This window comes from Manis javanica, chromosome 7 (assembly GCF_040802235.1).
Source record: "Manis javanica isolate MJ-LG chromosome 7, MJ_LKY, whole genome shotgun sequence".
NCBI lineage: Eukaryota > Metazoa > Chordata > Mammalia > Pholidota > Manidae > Manis > Manis javanica.
In genome coordinates, this window is record NC_133162.1 from 96524405 (window position 1) to 96542052 (window position 17648).

General features: G+C 50.5%; 2 protein-coding genes across 4 annotated transcripts in view; one reads left to right on the forward strand and one right to left on the reverse strand.

The window, feature by feature from the left end:
• SCTR (secretin receptor) overlaps positions 1–8165 on the forward strand; it is a 112528-nt gene extending 104363 nt beyond the window's left edge. For both annotated transcript variants that reach the window (XM_037001082.2, XM_073241329.1), the window contains exons 10-13: positions 832–923; positions 2364–2490; positions 6692–6733; positions 7741–8165. In XM_037001082.2, the coding sequence (XP_036856977.2) occupies positions 832–923; positions 2364–2490; positions 6692–6733; positions 7741–7911 (432 nt within the window). In that variant the 3' untranslated portion in view covers positions 7912–8165. The remainder of the gene's footprint in view (positions 1–831; positions 924–2363; positions 2491–6691; positions 6734–7740) is intronic.
• A 1947-nt stretch (positions 8166–10112) lies between these two features.
• On the reverse strand, positions 10113–16171 carry TMEM37 (transmembrane protein 37). 2 transcript variants are annotated; one of them, XM_017664110.3, is made up of 2 exons: positions 16040–16171; positions 10113–10958 (listed from the first exon to the last, which is right to left on the reverse strand). In XM_017664110.3, exons 1-2 carry the CDS (start codon positions 16058–16060, stop codon positions 10386–10388), a joined length of 594 nt encoding a protein of 197 aa, XP_017519599.1. In that variant the 5' UTR covers positions 16061–16171; the 3' UTR covers positions 10113–10385. The 2 variants fall into 2 exon arrangements, with proteins under 2 accessions (XP_017519599.1, XP_073097431.1); XM_073241330.1 differs by having other exon boundaries at positions 15943–16063.
• Positions 16172–17648: the final 1477 nt, after the last annotated feature.

The window sequence follows — 17648 nt, forward strand, 5'->3', positions numbered from 1 at the left end:
GTAAATGGTGCTGGAAAGGAGAGGAGAAGAGCTGCCATGTGGGTGGCATTGTAATGTTCTCACACTGGGCACTGGGGCTGGGGGAGGGAACAGCAAAAGAGAGACTCCATTTCTGTCCTTTATGAGGTTATGATTGAATTGGCAGATAAGTAGACACATATGAAAGTTTGACAAATGCATGCATCTGGCCCCTTTCAAGTGCTCCTACACGGTAACATCATCGCTAAGTACAATAAATCAGGAAAGGGAGGTAATCAAGGCTGGTTTCCTGGAGCTGGTGACTGAGCTGTAAAGTGACTCTATAAGGCTCTGCAGTGGTGGTTCTCAAAGTGTGGTCCCCAGACCAGCAGCTTCAGCATCACTTGGGAACTTGTTAAACATGAAAATTCCTGGGCCCCACCCCAAATTTACTGACCTGTAATCCTTGAGGGGAGGGAGCCCAGCAATCTGCACCCTAATTTGAGAACCTCTGCTGTAAAACCTCTATATTCAAAGTGTAGTCCAAGCTTTGGCTTGCCACAGACCTGCATTTTAACAAGTGCATTGTAACTGGGGAATTCCAGTGCATTCCAAGCATGAGTAATCTGAGCTGCAACTGAGCAGACCTTAGAGCTCCTGAAGCCCAGGGATGGGAGGGGGTGCTGTGTCAGCCATCATCTCCAGACAATTGTTTCACCAGGATTATGGGGTGTGGGTAGGTGGGGGGAGCAGCAATGTGCGATCCTGGGTGTATGGTCTACAGTGCCTTCTCTGCCCTCAGGCCCAGGGCCCAGGGGAGGGGGCTGGAAGGACAGATCCCCTTTAGCCCCACCACTGCCTTGTGTTTTACAGGTTAATTTCATCCTTTTTATAAACATTCTGAGAATCCTGATGAGAAAACTTAGAACCCGAGAAACAAGAGGAAATGAAGTGGACCATTATAAGTAAGTGAAGTGCAAAGACCTAAGCATGCTCAATCAGTCCATAAGCCTTTACTGAGCCCCTGTTGTTTACCAACGGGTGCTAGACACTGAGATGGAGGGAAAGGAGAAACCATAACCCAGTTCCAAGGACTTTACCATGTAAATGGTGGGAGGGGGTCCACTGTGACGCTCAGGCACTCACTGCCCTGGGGGTGGGACATAAGAAGACTGGTAGGACCAGGAAACAGAGATTTACCCTTGGGGCAAGGCTGGGGGTTCAGGGACCCCAGCTTAGACAGATTTGTATAGGTGTGTGTACTTTTCATGCGAGAATCACTAGCTTTCATGAGGTTTTCAAGGAGATGTGTGGTCCAGAAGTGCTCTAAAACCTTTAAGATGTTAAAGACAGATGCTGTATTCGTTTGCTAAGGCTGCCATAACAAAAAACTGCAGATGGGTGACTTGGCTTAAACAAGACTAATATTTTCTCACTGTCCTGGAGGCTGGAGTTGGTTTCTCCTAGGCCTCCCTCCTTGGTTTGTAGATGGTAGCCTCTGACTGCATCCTCACATCACATGACCATTTCTCTGTGTTAGGGCATTCCTGGTGTCTCTTCTTATAAGGACACCAGTTGATTGGTCCAAGGCCCCATCCCCCCATCCCCCCTAAAGACCTCCCTTAACGTAGTCACCTCTTTAAGGCCCTATCTGCAAATACCTGCACGTTCTGAGGTCTTGCAGCTTAGAGCTTCAGCTTGTGAATTGGGTTAGCGGGGACATAATTGACTCTGTAACAAATGTTAAAGACAAATCAGTGTCTGTCAGACGCTTTCTCCATGATGTTCTGAGGTTCGAGAATCTGGCAATGGCCTGAGTTACTTGGTGACAGAGTCCCTGGGACATCTTTAATGCAGTGGGCTCCAAAGTAGAGTAAAGCTGGGGACCCAGGATAAACTTGCCAGATAAAACACAGGATGCCCAGTTCAATTTGAATTTTGGATGAACAAGAGTTTTTTACTACTTGCTTCAAAAAAAAATCCCCACTCTCCATTGTTTACCTTAAATTCAAATTGAATTGGGCATCCTGTGCAAATTTGCTAAATTTGGCAACCTTAATAAGGGAAGAAAGTGATTCTCATTTTTTAATCAAATAATAATGCTGGCTTTGCTATTAATAGGTTGGACATAGAGTGGCAATAATATATGTACATAACTTACAAATAAAGTTATTCAGATAGATACGTGGTCAAACTTTTTTACTAATGGAGTGCATGCTCAGCAAGTTTGGGGACTGAATATGGGGATAAGGGTTGTATTTGGATGGTGGGTATGTTCCAACGTATGAGTTGGAGATTTCCCCAAAAAACTCTGGGGACATATCAGGCAAGATGGGGGGTGCATAGCTGTGTGCCTGGGTGGGTGGGGTTGGGGGCAGGAGATGGCAGCATATTTGTGTCTGCAGGCGCCTGGCCAAGTCCACTCTCCTGCTGATTCCCCTCTTTGGGATACACTACATCATCTTTGCCTTCTCCTCAGAGGATGCCATGGAGATCCAGCTGTTTTTTGAATTGGCCCTTGGCTCATTTCAGGTAAGCTTCAGGGATGTGACTTTAAGGTGAAAAGAGGCATTCTCGTTTAGAGAATAATGGAAGCTGTGGAGGGACTGTGGAGCAAGCCAAATCTTCCCAGATGCCTCATCTAGCTGAGACCCAAGAGAAGCTGGGGCAGCACCTCACTGTGCTGTGGTACCCAAATTCCCCGCCAGTCAACTGGGGATGAGACATAAAACTAAAGAGAGAGACTGAATCCAGGGAAAACAAAGGGAAAAGTAACCTGAACACACTACCTTGCACATCCCCCAGTAGTATGTGCACAGTCAAAACCAAGTAAATGTTGAGAACTATGGCTGTGCCAGCAAGTGGGGCAGAAAGATGGGCATTGTGGGAGGGTGGGAGTGAGGTGGCAGGGTATTTGAAAGAGAATAACATCCTCATCTTCAGATTGGGAAGTCCATAAAAATGCCCCAAACTGAAAAATCCAGAAGTAGCAACATCAGCATATTTTTCAGAATCTGTTAAGAGAGTTCCAAGTAGTTGCCTCTGAGGAACAGGAAATGGGAGCAGGGCTGCCAGGAGGCTTGTTTTATGACAAGAATCATTTGACTCTTGCATATTCAACTTATTAAAAATAAAAAACAATCTAAAAAAGAGTGAGGGGAGAAATCACCTATTACTAACTCAACAAGATGTAGTGAGTTTGAAACAAAAAAATAGTAAACATGTTTGGACAGAAAGGGACTCTTAACATGAATTCCAAACTTCACCACATTATTTGTTTACTTATACCTAGCTCCTTCCAGAGATAATATGATGTAGCTTTAAGGAAAAACGTACAGAGTCACAGAGAAGGGACATAGTGGATCTCTAGCAACTTGCTGCACTGATGGACAGTGACTGCATTGGGGTATGGGTGGGGACTTGATAATATGGGTAAATGTAGTAACCACATTGTTTTTTCATGTGGAGCCTTCGTAAGAGTGTATATCAATCATACCTTAATAAAAAAAATTTAAAAAATACATACAGAGGACAAAAAATAAGTAGATGAGGGATCAGTGAAAAAAGAAAACCAAAATTGAGTTCATACACAGAAGCAAATTTGATGAAGTCCTGTGATTGCTGGAGAAATAGATTATAAATTTGCTTTGGAGTGTCCCAGTGGCCAAAGCAAAGATAGAAATTCGATCTGTTTTCGAGATTCATGATATCCATAGATGCAAACAATGGAGTTCTCAGGAAAAGCCTAGTGATTTTAGACTTTGGACCTTGAGAGAAATTGCTCCCAGTGGATTTTCCTTAAGAAGCCTTCCTGCCCTCCTGAAGAGTCCTCACCAGGGGAGGCGTTGGCGTCAGGGTAGGGACTTAGAACCTCCCACATTCCCTAAGTTCTGTTCAGAGTGGGTCTGGGCAGGGACACCCTCCTGTCACTTTCAGGTTCCAGGGAAGATACATCACTGGGAATACATTACAGAGGGGAGTCAGGTCTTGTCTAACCCACACCTTCAGACCCCACTCCAGGGCTGTCCCCTCTGCCCTCTTCTTAGACTCTTCTCTGTCCAGGGCCCGCGCCAGTGCCCCAGACCTCCAGAGAACCCAGCCTCTTGTGTAATCCATATTTCTCTTCTCTGGGCTAGAGAGCTTTCACGGCCACCGCTGCTGTAACATGCGGGCAGGCTGGGCTTACAGGGGTCCATTTAGCAGGTTGGGGATTCCAGGTTTCAGTGGAGGAGGGCATTGACTGGGCCAGCAGAGGGCTAGTGAGCTTGCCGAGAGCACTGGAGACCAGGTCTGCCTCCGGTGTGGACTGAGCCTGCCCATCCCTCGGAACTGGAGCTTGCGGGTGGGGCTGTGCACTTCCCCAGATAAGGCCCTCTGGCCTCTTTTTGGGGAAATGGATTGTTGAGAGAAAACTGAAACTGTGTAAATTATGTTGACACAGAAAAGTCTATGGAGAAAAAGAATCTTCAAGAGTTTTCTTTAAAAAGAAACTTTGTTCACATATAAACATCATTTTATTATATATTATACATTTGTAAATTTTGTATTATGGAAAATTTTTTCCTTACCGAAGAGGAAAGTCTAATGAACCTCCATGTAGCCGTCAGGCACTCGTGGCCCGTCCTGTGTCACCACTGCCCTGTCTGCTTCCTCTGGCCCATCAAAACCTTTGTTTATTTCAAATGTGAATATTTTAGTATGTATTTCTAAAAGACAGGAGCTTAAAGAAGAACACACACAGAACCACAATACCATTACCACTGTCATATACTTTTAAAAACTGAAGTCTATTAGCTCTTTCTGATTGTAGAAACAATACTTGTATACTATACAAATTTTGGAAAATAAGGACAATTTTAAAGAAAAAGAAAAAACCATCTGTAGTCTCATAACTCTGAAATAACCTGTTAAAATATGCAGGAAGACACACACAGATCTACAAACATGCCCATATAATTGTTATCATGTGTGTGGTATTGTATCCTGCTGGTTCTGTATAATTCTCTATTCTGTCCATTGTGAACATTTTCCCATGTCATTAAAATTCCTCAAAGACGCCATTTTTAATGATTGTAAAAGAACTGCAATTTCTTACAGTTGCTGGCTCTGTGAGGCCTGTCCTATCTATACTTGGGGCACATCTATCTTTCTCTCACCCAGGCCTCCTGCCCTCACCTGAACAGTGACAACGTGTCCTTGGATCCTTGAGGCCTAGATGTGTGAGACTCAGGAAACCCTTGGCCCAATGAGCTGGGCAGGAGCCTTGGCTGGCAGCCTGACCACCAGGTCTGGGCTGAGCACATACAATGCTAGAGTCCTGCCTAAACCCCTGTAACTCAGTTTCCTCACCTATAAAATGGGAATCCTCCTGTCTACCTCCTAGAGCTTTGGCAAGGATTAAATGAAACACCAGGAATCCAGAATCCCACAGTTACACAGGCCAACCTGTGTCCCAAATCCAGTTCTGTTTCATTTCAAAGCTTGCCCTTCTCGCCCTCTGACTGGGTTCTGATAGGTAATGTCTATTCAAACCACCTGGGAATCTTTCAAAGCTTTTGATGCGTCCACCCCCAGACATTCAGATTTGGGGTACAGAGTGCAACTTGGGCAAAAGTTCCCAAGTACTTCTAATGTGCAGCAAAATTTGGCAACCACTGCCTTGAGTAAGTGTTCCTCCCTCCTCCTCCAAAGCCCTGATTCTGTGTAGCAGTCATTGCTGCCTGGAGTTCTAAAGCAAATCCTTCTATTCTGTCAAGAACTTTGTTAAAATGCCAATAGCAGTCAGACATAACTGTGCCTGCCATAGATGGGCTGCCTTACCGCTCTTTGGGGTCCTTTCCCATGCAGTAAGTGGCAAAGGCAGGCCTGGATGGGATCTAGGGAGGAGGAGTTGGGCCATCTGAGGTCAGAGCTGTGGCACCTGGACCTCTGAAGGGCATGCAGACTGGACCTCAGAGGAGGTAAGCTGCGAGGACATATGCATGACGCAGAGCCTGCTCGCAGCTCATGGTTCTGTGCAGACCTCTTAGACTCAAATCCTGCATCTCAGGCTGGAGTTCTTGCTCTGAGACTCCATACTAGGGTGGGTTGAGAGAAAGGCACCACTGGGAAAACAGCAGCTCCTGATAACAGGGAAGGAGGGTCCTGATAGGCATAGGCCCCACCATGCCAGAGAATACAAAGTGTATGCAACCTGGAGGCCCCTGCCCATGGAGATGCAAGCAGGGGTGTCATGCCCACCGTTGGCCTGCCAGGACCTGCACACAGGCTTCCTTCTGACCAACACACTTCCTTTTGGTTTTTCGATTTGAATATTTATTCATGTTTACACATCTAAAGATTTCCAGCTTATCTTGAAATCAGAGGACCCAGGAAGCCTGGCTCCACCCTCTGCCAGTGGGATTAAGGTGCCACCTCTCCCTATGTCTCCCAGATGGGTCACCTTCCTAATTCAGGTGACTTTCCTGGTCCCCATGGGCCCAAGTTAGCAGCCTCAGCTTTAATGTCACTGATACATGTAGGCTGGTCGATGCCTGCACAGCCAGGGGCACCGTTGAGGGCCCAGAAGAGGCAGCCCCACCCCTCTCACAGGTGAGAGGTGTGGAAGGTTCTAGAACATGACCTAGGGAGAAGGGAGCCTGGGGCTGGGGATTAAAGGTGGGAAGAAGTTGCTGGAACAAGGCTGAGCTGGGGCAAACCTGCACTGATCCAGCTGGCTCTGTTCCCTCCACAGGGCCTGGTGGTGGCCGTCCTCTACTGCTTCCTCAATGGGGAGGTAAGCATTCTAGGGGCACCTGGATGCCTGGACCAGCTCCCCAGCCACTGGATTCCAGTTCCAAAGTTGCTGCCTGGAAATGGTGGTGGGGATAGAGGGGTAGGGTGGGGAAGCCTGGGCCTCCTGGCTTGAGCCTGTCTCTAGGAGTCTGAGCTCACTTCATGGCAGTACCAGAACCACCCAGAGACCTTGCTAAAACTATTGCTGGGCCCTAGTCTGTTTCTACTTCATCAAAAATGGATTCCTGGGTCTGGGCTGGAGCCTGAGAGTATTTCTCAAACAAGCATTCCAAGTGATTTTTATCCTTGGGGAAGTTCAGGAAATGGAGGAAAGCGCTGGCACCCAGCCAGTCTCTTGGCTGCTCTGCTGCTTGCTTGATGGGTGATCTCCAGCACTGCCCTTCTTTGGGCCCCAGTCTTGCACCCTGTGAAGTGAGTGACTTGGGGGCTGCACCTTGGCCCAAGGTCTCTGCCCTTGCCCAGAGCATTTGGGTCAGCATACCAGCCTCCTGGCATGCAGCAGCTGGGCAGTCATTAGTTGCATCTGGTATTTCACACATGTAAGGCTTTCCTGTTACGGCCCCACTGTTGATTTTTAGCACACTTGAGTGGGAACAACCTCTAATATTTTCCAAAACACAAGCATCAAGCCTAACCTCAAAAGTTTTGCTGCTAAAACTGGGGACCATGAAGAAAATATCCAAAGAGCAATCATGGCCCCCATATAAGTCCTGAGCTGGGGTGGCTCCATGGGAATGTTTCATCATCCGATGTGATGGTCTGGATGTTGAATTCTGAGTTCGTGGAACAACCACAGCCCCTTTTCCAGGCTGCATGTAGAGACACAGCAGGTCCAGGAGCAGGGACCTCAGTACCTACTGGGTGTGGGGGCTGGAAACGGTCAGTGTGGCCTGCAGGGGAGGGGAAGGCATGACTGCTGGGCAGGAGTGAGTGGGACTCAGCACATGGGGCTCTGCTCCCTGGTTGACAGCTGTTCTCTGGGGACAGGTGCAGCTGGAGGTTCAGAAGAAGTGGAGGCAGTGGCACCTCCATGGGCTCCCCCTGTGCCCTGTGGTCCTTGGCTCTTCCTCCAGCAATGGCATCAGCGGCCTCACCCACAGTACCAAGGCCAGCCCCTCAGAGCAGAGCCGGGGCTCCTGCAGGACCAGTGTCATCTGAGAGGATGGAGGCCGGGACAGGTCCGGGGAGGGCTAACGCTGATGGATGGTCTGTCTGCCCACAGACTTCTTCCTGTGGCTGAGGCCCTCTTCCAGGCCTTGGCTTTGGGGGTGAGGTGGAGATAATTCCTCAGAACAAGGATCTTGGGGCACCACAGGGCGGGAAGAGGGCCTGGGACTTGGGTCTGTTGTGTTCTGGGAAGGGCAGTTTGGGGGCCCAGACGGGGCAGGGAAATATATGGTAGCTGGGTGAGATTTTGTCTGTATTTGTCACTCTTCTCAACCTTGAAACAGAGTGAAAGAGGATGCTCTGGTTCAGTTTCCTACCCCTTTCTAGAGGATGGGGCTTTCCTGACCCCCTGCTCATCTTTAAGATCAAGCTGAGAAGCCCAGAAAACTCGAAGTCAAGGCCTTAGGCCCTAGAAGGACCCTCCCCTCCCATTGCTGCAATTCCCTGTCCAGTAGCTCTCACCCGAGCCTTCAAGACAACAACTGAATTAATCTGATCAAGTCAGAGGCAGTCAGGACAGCCCAAGAGCCCCAGCTGCCTTTTGGTAAACCTAACACAGTATGAGGCACCCCTCTGTTCTTACTGCTTTTTCTCTGTTAGCTGCAGCCCTAGAAGTAGGTAAGGAGGAAATAAGACATGATCCCATTTGATGGAACAATGATAAGTTCACCAAGGTCCTGTGACTTTCCCAAGGAAGGAAATGGCAGAATTTCAGTCCAGAGCTTTGGTTTCAAATCCCCATGCTCCCAAGCAGTGTCTGTGTTATGGGGACGGCCTTTCCCCTTGCCCCAGTGGGGATTTTAACCCCACCCTTTTCTCAGTTCCCTTGAAAATCACTACTCCCTCCCTGCCAGCCACATGAGGATTAAAGAGAACTAAATATTTGAATCCTTTTGTAAAACAGAGCCTACTAGTGCTCTGGTGAAAGCATCCTAGACAACAGAAACAGAGATGTCTCTTCCCCCAGCATAGAGGAAAGGGCACCTTGCTGGTGGGTGGGCCCAGCTCTAGTCATGGCTTTCTGTGACCCTGGACAAGTACTGTCCCTCTCTGGGCCCCGCCTCTGCACTTCTCCCTGCAGAGACAGGAGGCCTCCCCTTTACAGCTTGTATACTCTGGAGTGAAAGACCAGGTGCCCACTTTCCAGGGCTAGGAACCCAGCCTGTGTGGTTGATGAGCTCTGCTCTCTGAAAAACTGACTGGTCCACACCTTTCTCAAGTGATCCCCATGGACTCCACACAGCTTGGAGTAAGTCTTTAAAAAAACACAAGAGGTAGGTATAGGCACCCAGCCCAGGAAGGGGACCTACAGTGATAGGGCAGAGCAGAGACCAAAAACCCATGTGCTCAGCAGCAGCCAGAATGAAGGCCAGAATTCATCAGGTGGGGGAGGGCGAAGGGGCTAGCGTAGAATGAGATGTGCTGAGGGCAACTTCACCTTACTGGGCAGAAAAGGGGCTGCAAAGGGGGCAATTTCATGCATGAAAATGCAGATATGCTGGTAAGGATGGAAATCTCCACTGGTTACTGGTCCCCTTCACCTGCATCCATCCCCAGGATGGTTGTTAATCATCACCCAAGGTCCACGCTTTACCCCCTGGAGTCTAGCAGGTCCAATTTTGTGCTCTTTGAAATGTGTTCTAGGATCAAAAATGGTACCTTAAGGCCATCTGACCCTTTCCAAAGAAGGACATGCAAACACACAAACATGCTCACCTAAGCAAGCATTTTGTATTAGAAGGCAGGTGGGCCCCCTGGAGGCTTGCTCAGAAACTCCTCTTCAAGAGTTAAGGCAAGTCCCCAAAGGGACCGGCAGCTAGCTACTGGAACCTGGGGTTATCCAGGGGTTAGAGAGTCTGTAAATGGCAGGCATCAAGTCACATAAAATTGTTTAAATACCTACTATGTGCAAAAAATTTTGAAGGAAGCCTGAACCCCTCCGGCCAACCCCACCACCAGCATGACTGTAGGTAAAGCAGGTCAATGTGGACAAAGGTCTCCTGAGCTGGTGGAACTCCTAGACACTGACTGCACTCTTAGCTGGAAGAACAACCCTAGGAGGCCCAGGAACCCTACAGCTGAGTCAATAAAACAGGTGTGAACCTCAACTTGGCTGTTCAACTGTCCTGGGCATCAGTTACTCAAGCTGCTTCTAAGTCTATTCCCTTCCTGGGAGGAAGGACTCAAGAAGATGTTTTAAAATGTGTTTCTTCTAAAATCAACATCCTAATAAACTTGGCTAAGTCTGCACAGCTGGTAGCACTGAAGCACTCTCTTGGTGTCTGGCCCAGCAGACCAGCTGCAAAAGGCCCTGTACCATTTCTGGACAACCACCCAAAGATTATTGGCTAAGAGGCAACAGTTTCAAGGTCATTGTCCCACCCCTTCCCCTACCAGAAGTCACATTTGGAAAAGTCCCATGCTGATCTTGTAGAATCTTAGGTCCTTGGGGTGAGGGGGGGTGTTTAAAATTTCCTTGGTTGGCCCCAGGGATGGGTGATGCTGTTGATGTGGAGGCCGCTGATGGCATTCAGGAAGAAGAGAAAGCAGGAGGTGAACTCACACCAGAACATCAAGGTGAGGCCAGTGAGTATGACCTGGTTCCTGAGGAGGACCACAAAGCTCAGAAGCCCCCCAGAGGAGAGGACGAACGAGACAAGGAGCAGGACAGAGCCCATGGCCCACTTGCGATATGCGTGGAGGTCCTCACACACCTGAGACACCATGAGGAGCTCCAGGCCGAAAATGGCGGCCACCACAGCCAAGGCGCCCGTGCTGCGGGCTAGAACCATGCCCGTGGCCAGCCCAGGCACGTGGGCCTGACTCAGGTCCCTGAGGCAGAGCAGACCAGTCTGGTTGGAGGTGGTGCAGAAATTCCACAGCCCAAAGAGGCGGTCCTCAGCCAGGAGCCAGTGGCCATCGCAAATGGCGATGGAGGAAAGGACCACGGCCAGGGCAGCACACGCGATGATGAGGGTCCGGATGAAGGATTCGAAGAAGGACCGGTGGGGCCTCCTATGGGCCAGCAGCCTCTGGGCCTGGAAGACACCATAACCACGGTATGTCAGGGAGGGCCCTGCCACACTCCTTCCAACCTCTTTGGGAACACCCTGAACATGCCTTCCAGCTTCCCACAGCCTATCTTACGTTCCAGCCTTCCGGGACACCCGGAATGCCACCTTCACAAATAGCTTCCTCCCCAGTCTTTCAGCACAGACCCACCTTCTCTGGGGAATCCTTCCCTCATTCTACTGCTCCCTGTTCTCCATTCAAGACCTATAAGCATAAACTGTCCAGTTATTCAAAAGGCAGAAGAGTTCCCTGACCTTTTCTCTTCAATGATCTTTATCATGAGTAAGAAATCAAAATTCCATTGACTGACAGATAAATCCTAGCCCATTCTGAATTCAGAAAACTTGTCTGGCCTGACTACTGTGACCTTCAGCTTGCAGCTTTGTATGCAAAACTTCCCTCACTCTCCCTAGGACGTCCCTGTACACTTCCAATGTGGAACCACCCAGCTGGTTCTGCACTTACACATTCGGCTCAGGACTGTGTTACTATTACCTTGTTTTCCTCAGTACTTAAAGTAATGTTTGCACCTTGCCCTCAGTCTTGCTCAGCCTGCACCCCACCCAGAACTTGCCAACCAAACTATCTGTTCTAGCAGTTTCCTGGTGTGGGGAAACCACGGAGGCTCTCCTTCAGCCCTGGTTTTGGCACTAGAAGAATGCATCCACCTCTCTCCCAGCAAGTGAGGCCAGGGGTCCAGGGGAGGTGTCCCTTATCTCACAGCCCTGGCATATCACCCAGGTGTCATTTCCAAACCCCCAACCCAGAAAGCAAAAGAAAAAAGTATTTCTAAGAGTAAAACTTCTTGCCACTGACCAAAAGCTCTGCATGATCTGACCTGGCTTCTTGTCCAACTTCATCCTCCAGCACTCTCCCTGGCCACCTCCCTCAGGCACAGCAGCTCCTTTGACGCTAGGACAAGCCCAGAACCTTCTTCAGACCCACTGGTCTCTCCAGCCTGCCTCCTTTTCTCCATTCATGTCACAGCTGAATATCACCTCCTCAGAATGCCACCTGCCTATCCAACCCAAACCAGGTCCCCTCTCATCATTTTCCATCAGGCACCTATTTGTTTTATTCACTGTTCTGATTGCATGCTATCCACTCTTCCAATCTGTAGTTACATACTGTCTATCTCAAGAGACTGTGCTCTCCAATTAGGTGGGTCCTCACATTTAGACACTGCTGTGTCCCTAGTACCTGGCACAGAGCTTGACCTGGGCATTCAGTGGGTACTCAAGATCAGCCATGGAATATATGAACAGTCGAGTTTGTAACACTGTCACTCCCACCTGAAGGTCCCTTTAAACCAAATCTCCTGCCCAGTCATAAGTTAAATTACACTCTTACGGTGTGCATGGAAGCAAGCCAGGTTACTCCTAAATTTGGAAAGTAAGCCGAACAGCTCATGTGTGACAGTCACTGCCGGGAAACTGAGCAGGAATTATGGGGTGCACCCCATGCCATGTGCAAATTGAGGCTTCCAGATGCAGGTTGGCTACACACATCAGTGTGGGACAGACAGCAAAGCTAGGCTCCTGGGAGACCGCTATGGTCAGTGCCCCCGCAGAACAGCAGGCTGCTCCCAACCTGCCCACAATGCAGGAGCTATCGCTACTTACAGCCCCAGGGATACATAAATAAGGACCCCCATCCACCCCTTTGCTTTTAGCACTTTTGCCTAAGTAGGGTCCTATTTACTTTTTTTTTTATTAATTATTTTACTTAAGTATAGTTGATAAACAGTATTACACTGGTTCTATTTACTCCTAAAGCAGTGAGGTTGGTAGAGTAGAAAGCTCTGTGAGGGTTATGTGAAGAGGGAAACTGTGTGATGCAGAGGTCAGGTGACTTGCCTAAGATTACTCATCTAAATCACTGTAAAGTCTGTGCTGGCTCCTGGACAGTGGATCATCTGCAGGGCATGGGATGCAGCCATAAATACTGAGTTGGGCCTTCCAAGTACAGGGTGTATGTGTTAAGGGCTCAGTATTACTGGCCAGGAAAATGATTACAGCATATGGGAATGCCCATGGGATCAGGACCCCAACTCAGATCCTGAGCCAAAGGCAGCCAGGGATGCTGTAAAGCACACCCAGGTGAAGTCTGGGCTGTGGGTCTCAAACTGTGACCCTTGCTACCTACGGTGGGGAAGCAGGGCGACCAGGGCCCCTTCCTTACTTCAACCACAACAGTTCCGTTACCTGCTGGAGATACTGGGAGTCTAGGGTCTGTATTACATTTCATTAGAAAAAAATGACTCTATGCTAAAAACAAACCAAGGAAACTATGGAACCTCTAGTGTCTACAAACCACTAATGGTGTTTGTCCATGGATGCTTTCTTAAACTCTTTGGCCCTTATTTTCTTATTTAAAAAATGGCACTGTTGATCCCTTTGGGACAGCAGTAGCCATGAAGGCACTTAGCAGGACTCTAACACCCCTAGACGTTGATAAGTTCCTAAGATGGGAGAACCCCAGATGCTGGGAACAAGTCACAAGAACAGAGGATCCAGACACCTTTGACCCCTGACCTCTTGTTGCCTGGGGAACAGGCATGTCCTATTGCTCCTGCAGCCCCACCTGTCCTGGGCACAGACTGGACTTCAATTTACAGATCCTCAGACACCACACTGGGATCAGAAAGATAAGACAGCTTATGTCATTTATCTTCTCCCTCCCATCCCAAGGCAAGACTTTATTTGAACTCTGACCCCCAACAAAACTCCTGAGGATTAAATAAGATTGTGTATATAAAGGTCCTTGGGGAGCTCTTAGTAAAAACAATAATGCACATTGGAGTCTTCCTTCCTCACCACCCTTGACACACTCCAGCTGCAGGAACCTCTGCTGGCTTTCAGTGATCCAGGACCTCAAATCCTCTCCCGGAGGGTGGCCAGGAAGTAGTGTGGTCAGTGCAGGGCACTGGGCAAGAGGGAAGGAGGGATATCTAGTCCTGCCTCTGACCTGCTGCTCCCAGCTCTGTGACCATGGGCTGGCTACTTTAATCTCTTTAGGGCCTTGACTTCTTCTGCTTAAAAAAAGATAAGCGCTTTCCTTTTTTTCAACTGTAACCCTGGATGATTTCTAGTCCTAGACCAGTGTCACTTGAGCCTCCTGGACCAGAGTCCAATGCCAATGTCTTCTCTTCCTCTACAACCAGGACCCCATCTGCTCCCCTTGGCCCCCAGTCAGGCTGCTCACTACTCATTCTCCACCTCCCAACAAGGGTCCATACCTGCTCTCACCTCCCCCCACTCTGGTGCAGGTCAGGCCCTCACCATCATTAGCCAGAAATTTCTTCAACAGCTCCATAAAGGAGTTAGCCTACCACTGTCCCTGGACCTGCTGCCCAGCCTTGCATGCATAACCCAGTCACTGGTCAGGCAGGCGGCACACAAGCCTGCCAGTCTTCTTTCTAGCCCTTTACCTCTGGCAAGTTACTGAAACCCTCTCTATCTCTCGGTTTCCTCACCTATAAATGGAGGTAACAATAGCTGCCTAGTCCTGTGGTGTAGTGGGGCTGAAATAAGCCATCACCTCAAGTGCTTGTAACATTGGATAGGTGCCTCTAGGCCAAGCTACTAATGTCCTGCAGAAGCAGTGCTTGCCCCCTTGGGGAAGAGAACCCAGGGCTTCACCTCCACTACCCCTGGGCCTCCTCCCTCTTCCTCCAACAACTTGGTCCCCTTTCCTCGTTCTCAGTCTTCCTGCCCCTTCCAGCCTGCAAAAAGCCACCCCTACCCCCCACCCCCAGTTAATCCCACCGGCAACTTTTGCATCTCTTAATTTAGCTCTCACTTCCTGGTACTTCTTCCGAATCCTGTTTACAAGTCTCTCTACTCAACTGGACAGCCAGCTCCTAGACAGGGGAGACCACACCCAGTCCCACCCTCCTCACTGCCTGTCCCCTTCCTCCAGGGCCTATCCCAGAAGACCGCCTGTCAGGACTCAGGATTACGCCCCAGAACAGAGGAGAAATTTCCAACAGCCCCTCACACCCTGTCCCCCCTCAAACTACTGGTCCTAGCTGGAAGGGAGTTTGATGGTGGCCTGTGGGTTGGGTTTCTCCTGTTAGGGAAATGCGAAAGGGTGAGTGGGGCTTTCAGCTAACCAGGCCTGGTTTTGTATCTCAGTTCTGTCGCTTAGCTGGTCATGGTCAGGTTACTTAACCTCTGAGCCTCAGTTACCCCATCTGTAAAATGGGCGGAGCAGTATCTACTGGAGTCGCGGTGGTGGGGTTCTGAGTACTAGCAAGAAGTCCGCGAGCCTCTCTAGTGGTCAGGACAGTACAATTGGAAGGCTCTGGAGGAGGCGGGCTGGTGGAAAGCTTCCGCGGAGAGGAGGTCCGCCAGCAGGGTAGCAGTCCCGCCACCGACCGACTTACCTCCGGGGAGCAGCACGCCCGAGGGCAGCGGCAGGCTCCCAGCCAACGTAAACATCTTGCACCACTCTAAGAAACCAAACCTTCGAGAATGAGGGCCCTCCCCTGCCTTCAGCCTTTTCTCTGAGGTGTCCGCTTGCCCCAGCGAGTCCATCCCAAACCCCAGCACCCCAGACTCAGTTTTGGAGAGGAGAGGTGGTCTTTCTAGCCTCCAACTAAGAAAGTTCTAGCTTTTCCGGAGACGCATCCTCATATTACATACGGCAAGTCTCACTTTGCAAGTGGATTCTGTTTATAATCCACACCAGAGGTGCATCCTTAAAAAAGAGGGGCCCCCTTTGGCGAACCTAATCGGCAGACAGTGGTGACCCCAGTGAGAGGCGGAGAAGCAGAAAAATCCTCCAAAAGAAATCTGGAAGCCTCAAGTGCTTGCAGAGTGGGCCGCAAGCAGAGTCCAAGCCTCAGGAGCGGCGTCGGGGGACCGGCGCTCCGGGTCACTTCCCGCCGCCCGCCTTCCTCCGAACCCCACGTTTGCGACGGGGGCGCGCTCGGCAGAGCACTCGCACCCTCGGCCGCTGCTGGACCTCGCTTGCGGCGCGGAGCCCCATCCTACTCGGCCCGCCCGTGGAGGGCCGGCGCAGCGCCCCGCGGGGCCCCGGCTACCTGCACCGCGATGGCAGTCATGCTGCGCCCGGCATCTGCCTCGAGCTCCCGCCTCCCGCCTCCGGCCGTTCGGCTGTGACAGCCCGTTCCCAGCCGGAGACTTCTCCCCGGGGGCGGGGCGGCAGGGAGGGAGGGGACATGCCGAGGGAGCAATTAACCCCGGGCAGACTGGCCCGGCCCCGCCTCCCTCGGCGGCTCAGTTTATGCTGAGTCAGCGGAGACTGCCCGCAGGATACCCTGGGGAGGGGAGGAGAGGGGAGGGCCGGGCTCGCGGGGAGGGTGCTAGGTCCCAGCCGACGCGGGAGGCCCCTCCGGGTCCGAGGGCAGAGGATCCACACTAGGGGAGGCCAGACCCTGCCGACTTCAGGGCTCGGGGTCACTCCCTTCCGTGCTCCCGAACCTCGAACCTCGGAGGACGGCTTCGTCTGGGGCTCAAATTCCTCGAGGGTCGAGGTCCGCAGCGGCGCTGGCCGGAGGGCCGGAACTTCGGATCCAGCCCCAGCTGGCCGACAACACGCCAGGAGGAGGTGCCGAGGTCCTGGGAGAGGAGGCGGGTGCCCGGGCTCTGCTGTCCCACCAACCTCTGTGCAACCCAGGGCTGCTTTTTTAACGTCTCTGAGCCTCAGTTAATAAGTGGGATAATTGTGAAAGGTCGGGGTCTTGCAAGGCCCTCAGTAAGTGTGAACAGAGGCGAACCTTCGGAGGCAATCCTTCATGGATCAGTTTTCTCAATTACAAAGAGGGATGTATGAACCTGCCGCCCTCCTGGCCTCCTTAGGTACTATGAAAAAGGCAAATAGGACAAAAGAAAAGTCATTGTTTTTCCTTGACCTTTGACGGGGCCTGAGTTCTCCAGGGGGCAGCACATTGTCTTCACACCAAAAAGGAGTGGGGTCCGGGAAAGGGTCCAAGGGCAGCAAATGCCAACTAAGACCCTCCCTTTCCTCATTTGCAGGAAGTGTAAGCTTAAAGCCAGACCCCTTTCTCTTTAACGGGGTAAATTATTTGGCTCATGCAGACAGGGCTTTACCTGAGAATATTCAAAACAGCTTCACTTTTCTCTTGGAACCCCCGCCACCAACAGAAAGGGGAGGGTTAAAAGTTGCCTCTCCATCTCTCAGTTGGATGTTCACAGGTCTACCACTGCTAGAGAGACCTTGTAAAATCCTGAGGCCCACCGGAGGGCCTTGCCCACAGCCCCCTGCATTTGAAGTCCAGTGGCAGACCAGGACTGGATTTAACTGGCAATCCCAATCTGCCACCATTCTGCATCAGAATCACCTGGAAGGCTTGTTAAAACAGATTGCTGGGCCCCACCCTAGAATTTCTGACTGAGTAGATCTGGGGTAAGTACCCCCCTATCTGTCTATCTGTAGCAAGGGGACGCTCTACTGCTGGTCTGAGGACCATGCTTTCAGAGCCACTGAACCAAGGCCCAGCCAAGTCAGCCCCTTTCTGCTGTGGCTTTCCTCCATGGCTGCTACCTGCTTTTGCCCTAATCAAGGGTCCCAGAAGACAGATTGTCTTCTGTCCACAGTCCTGGACTCCAGATGTGAGGTTCACACAGGAAAGGAAGACCTGGCCCTATTGGGGGTCCCTTTTCAGAGCC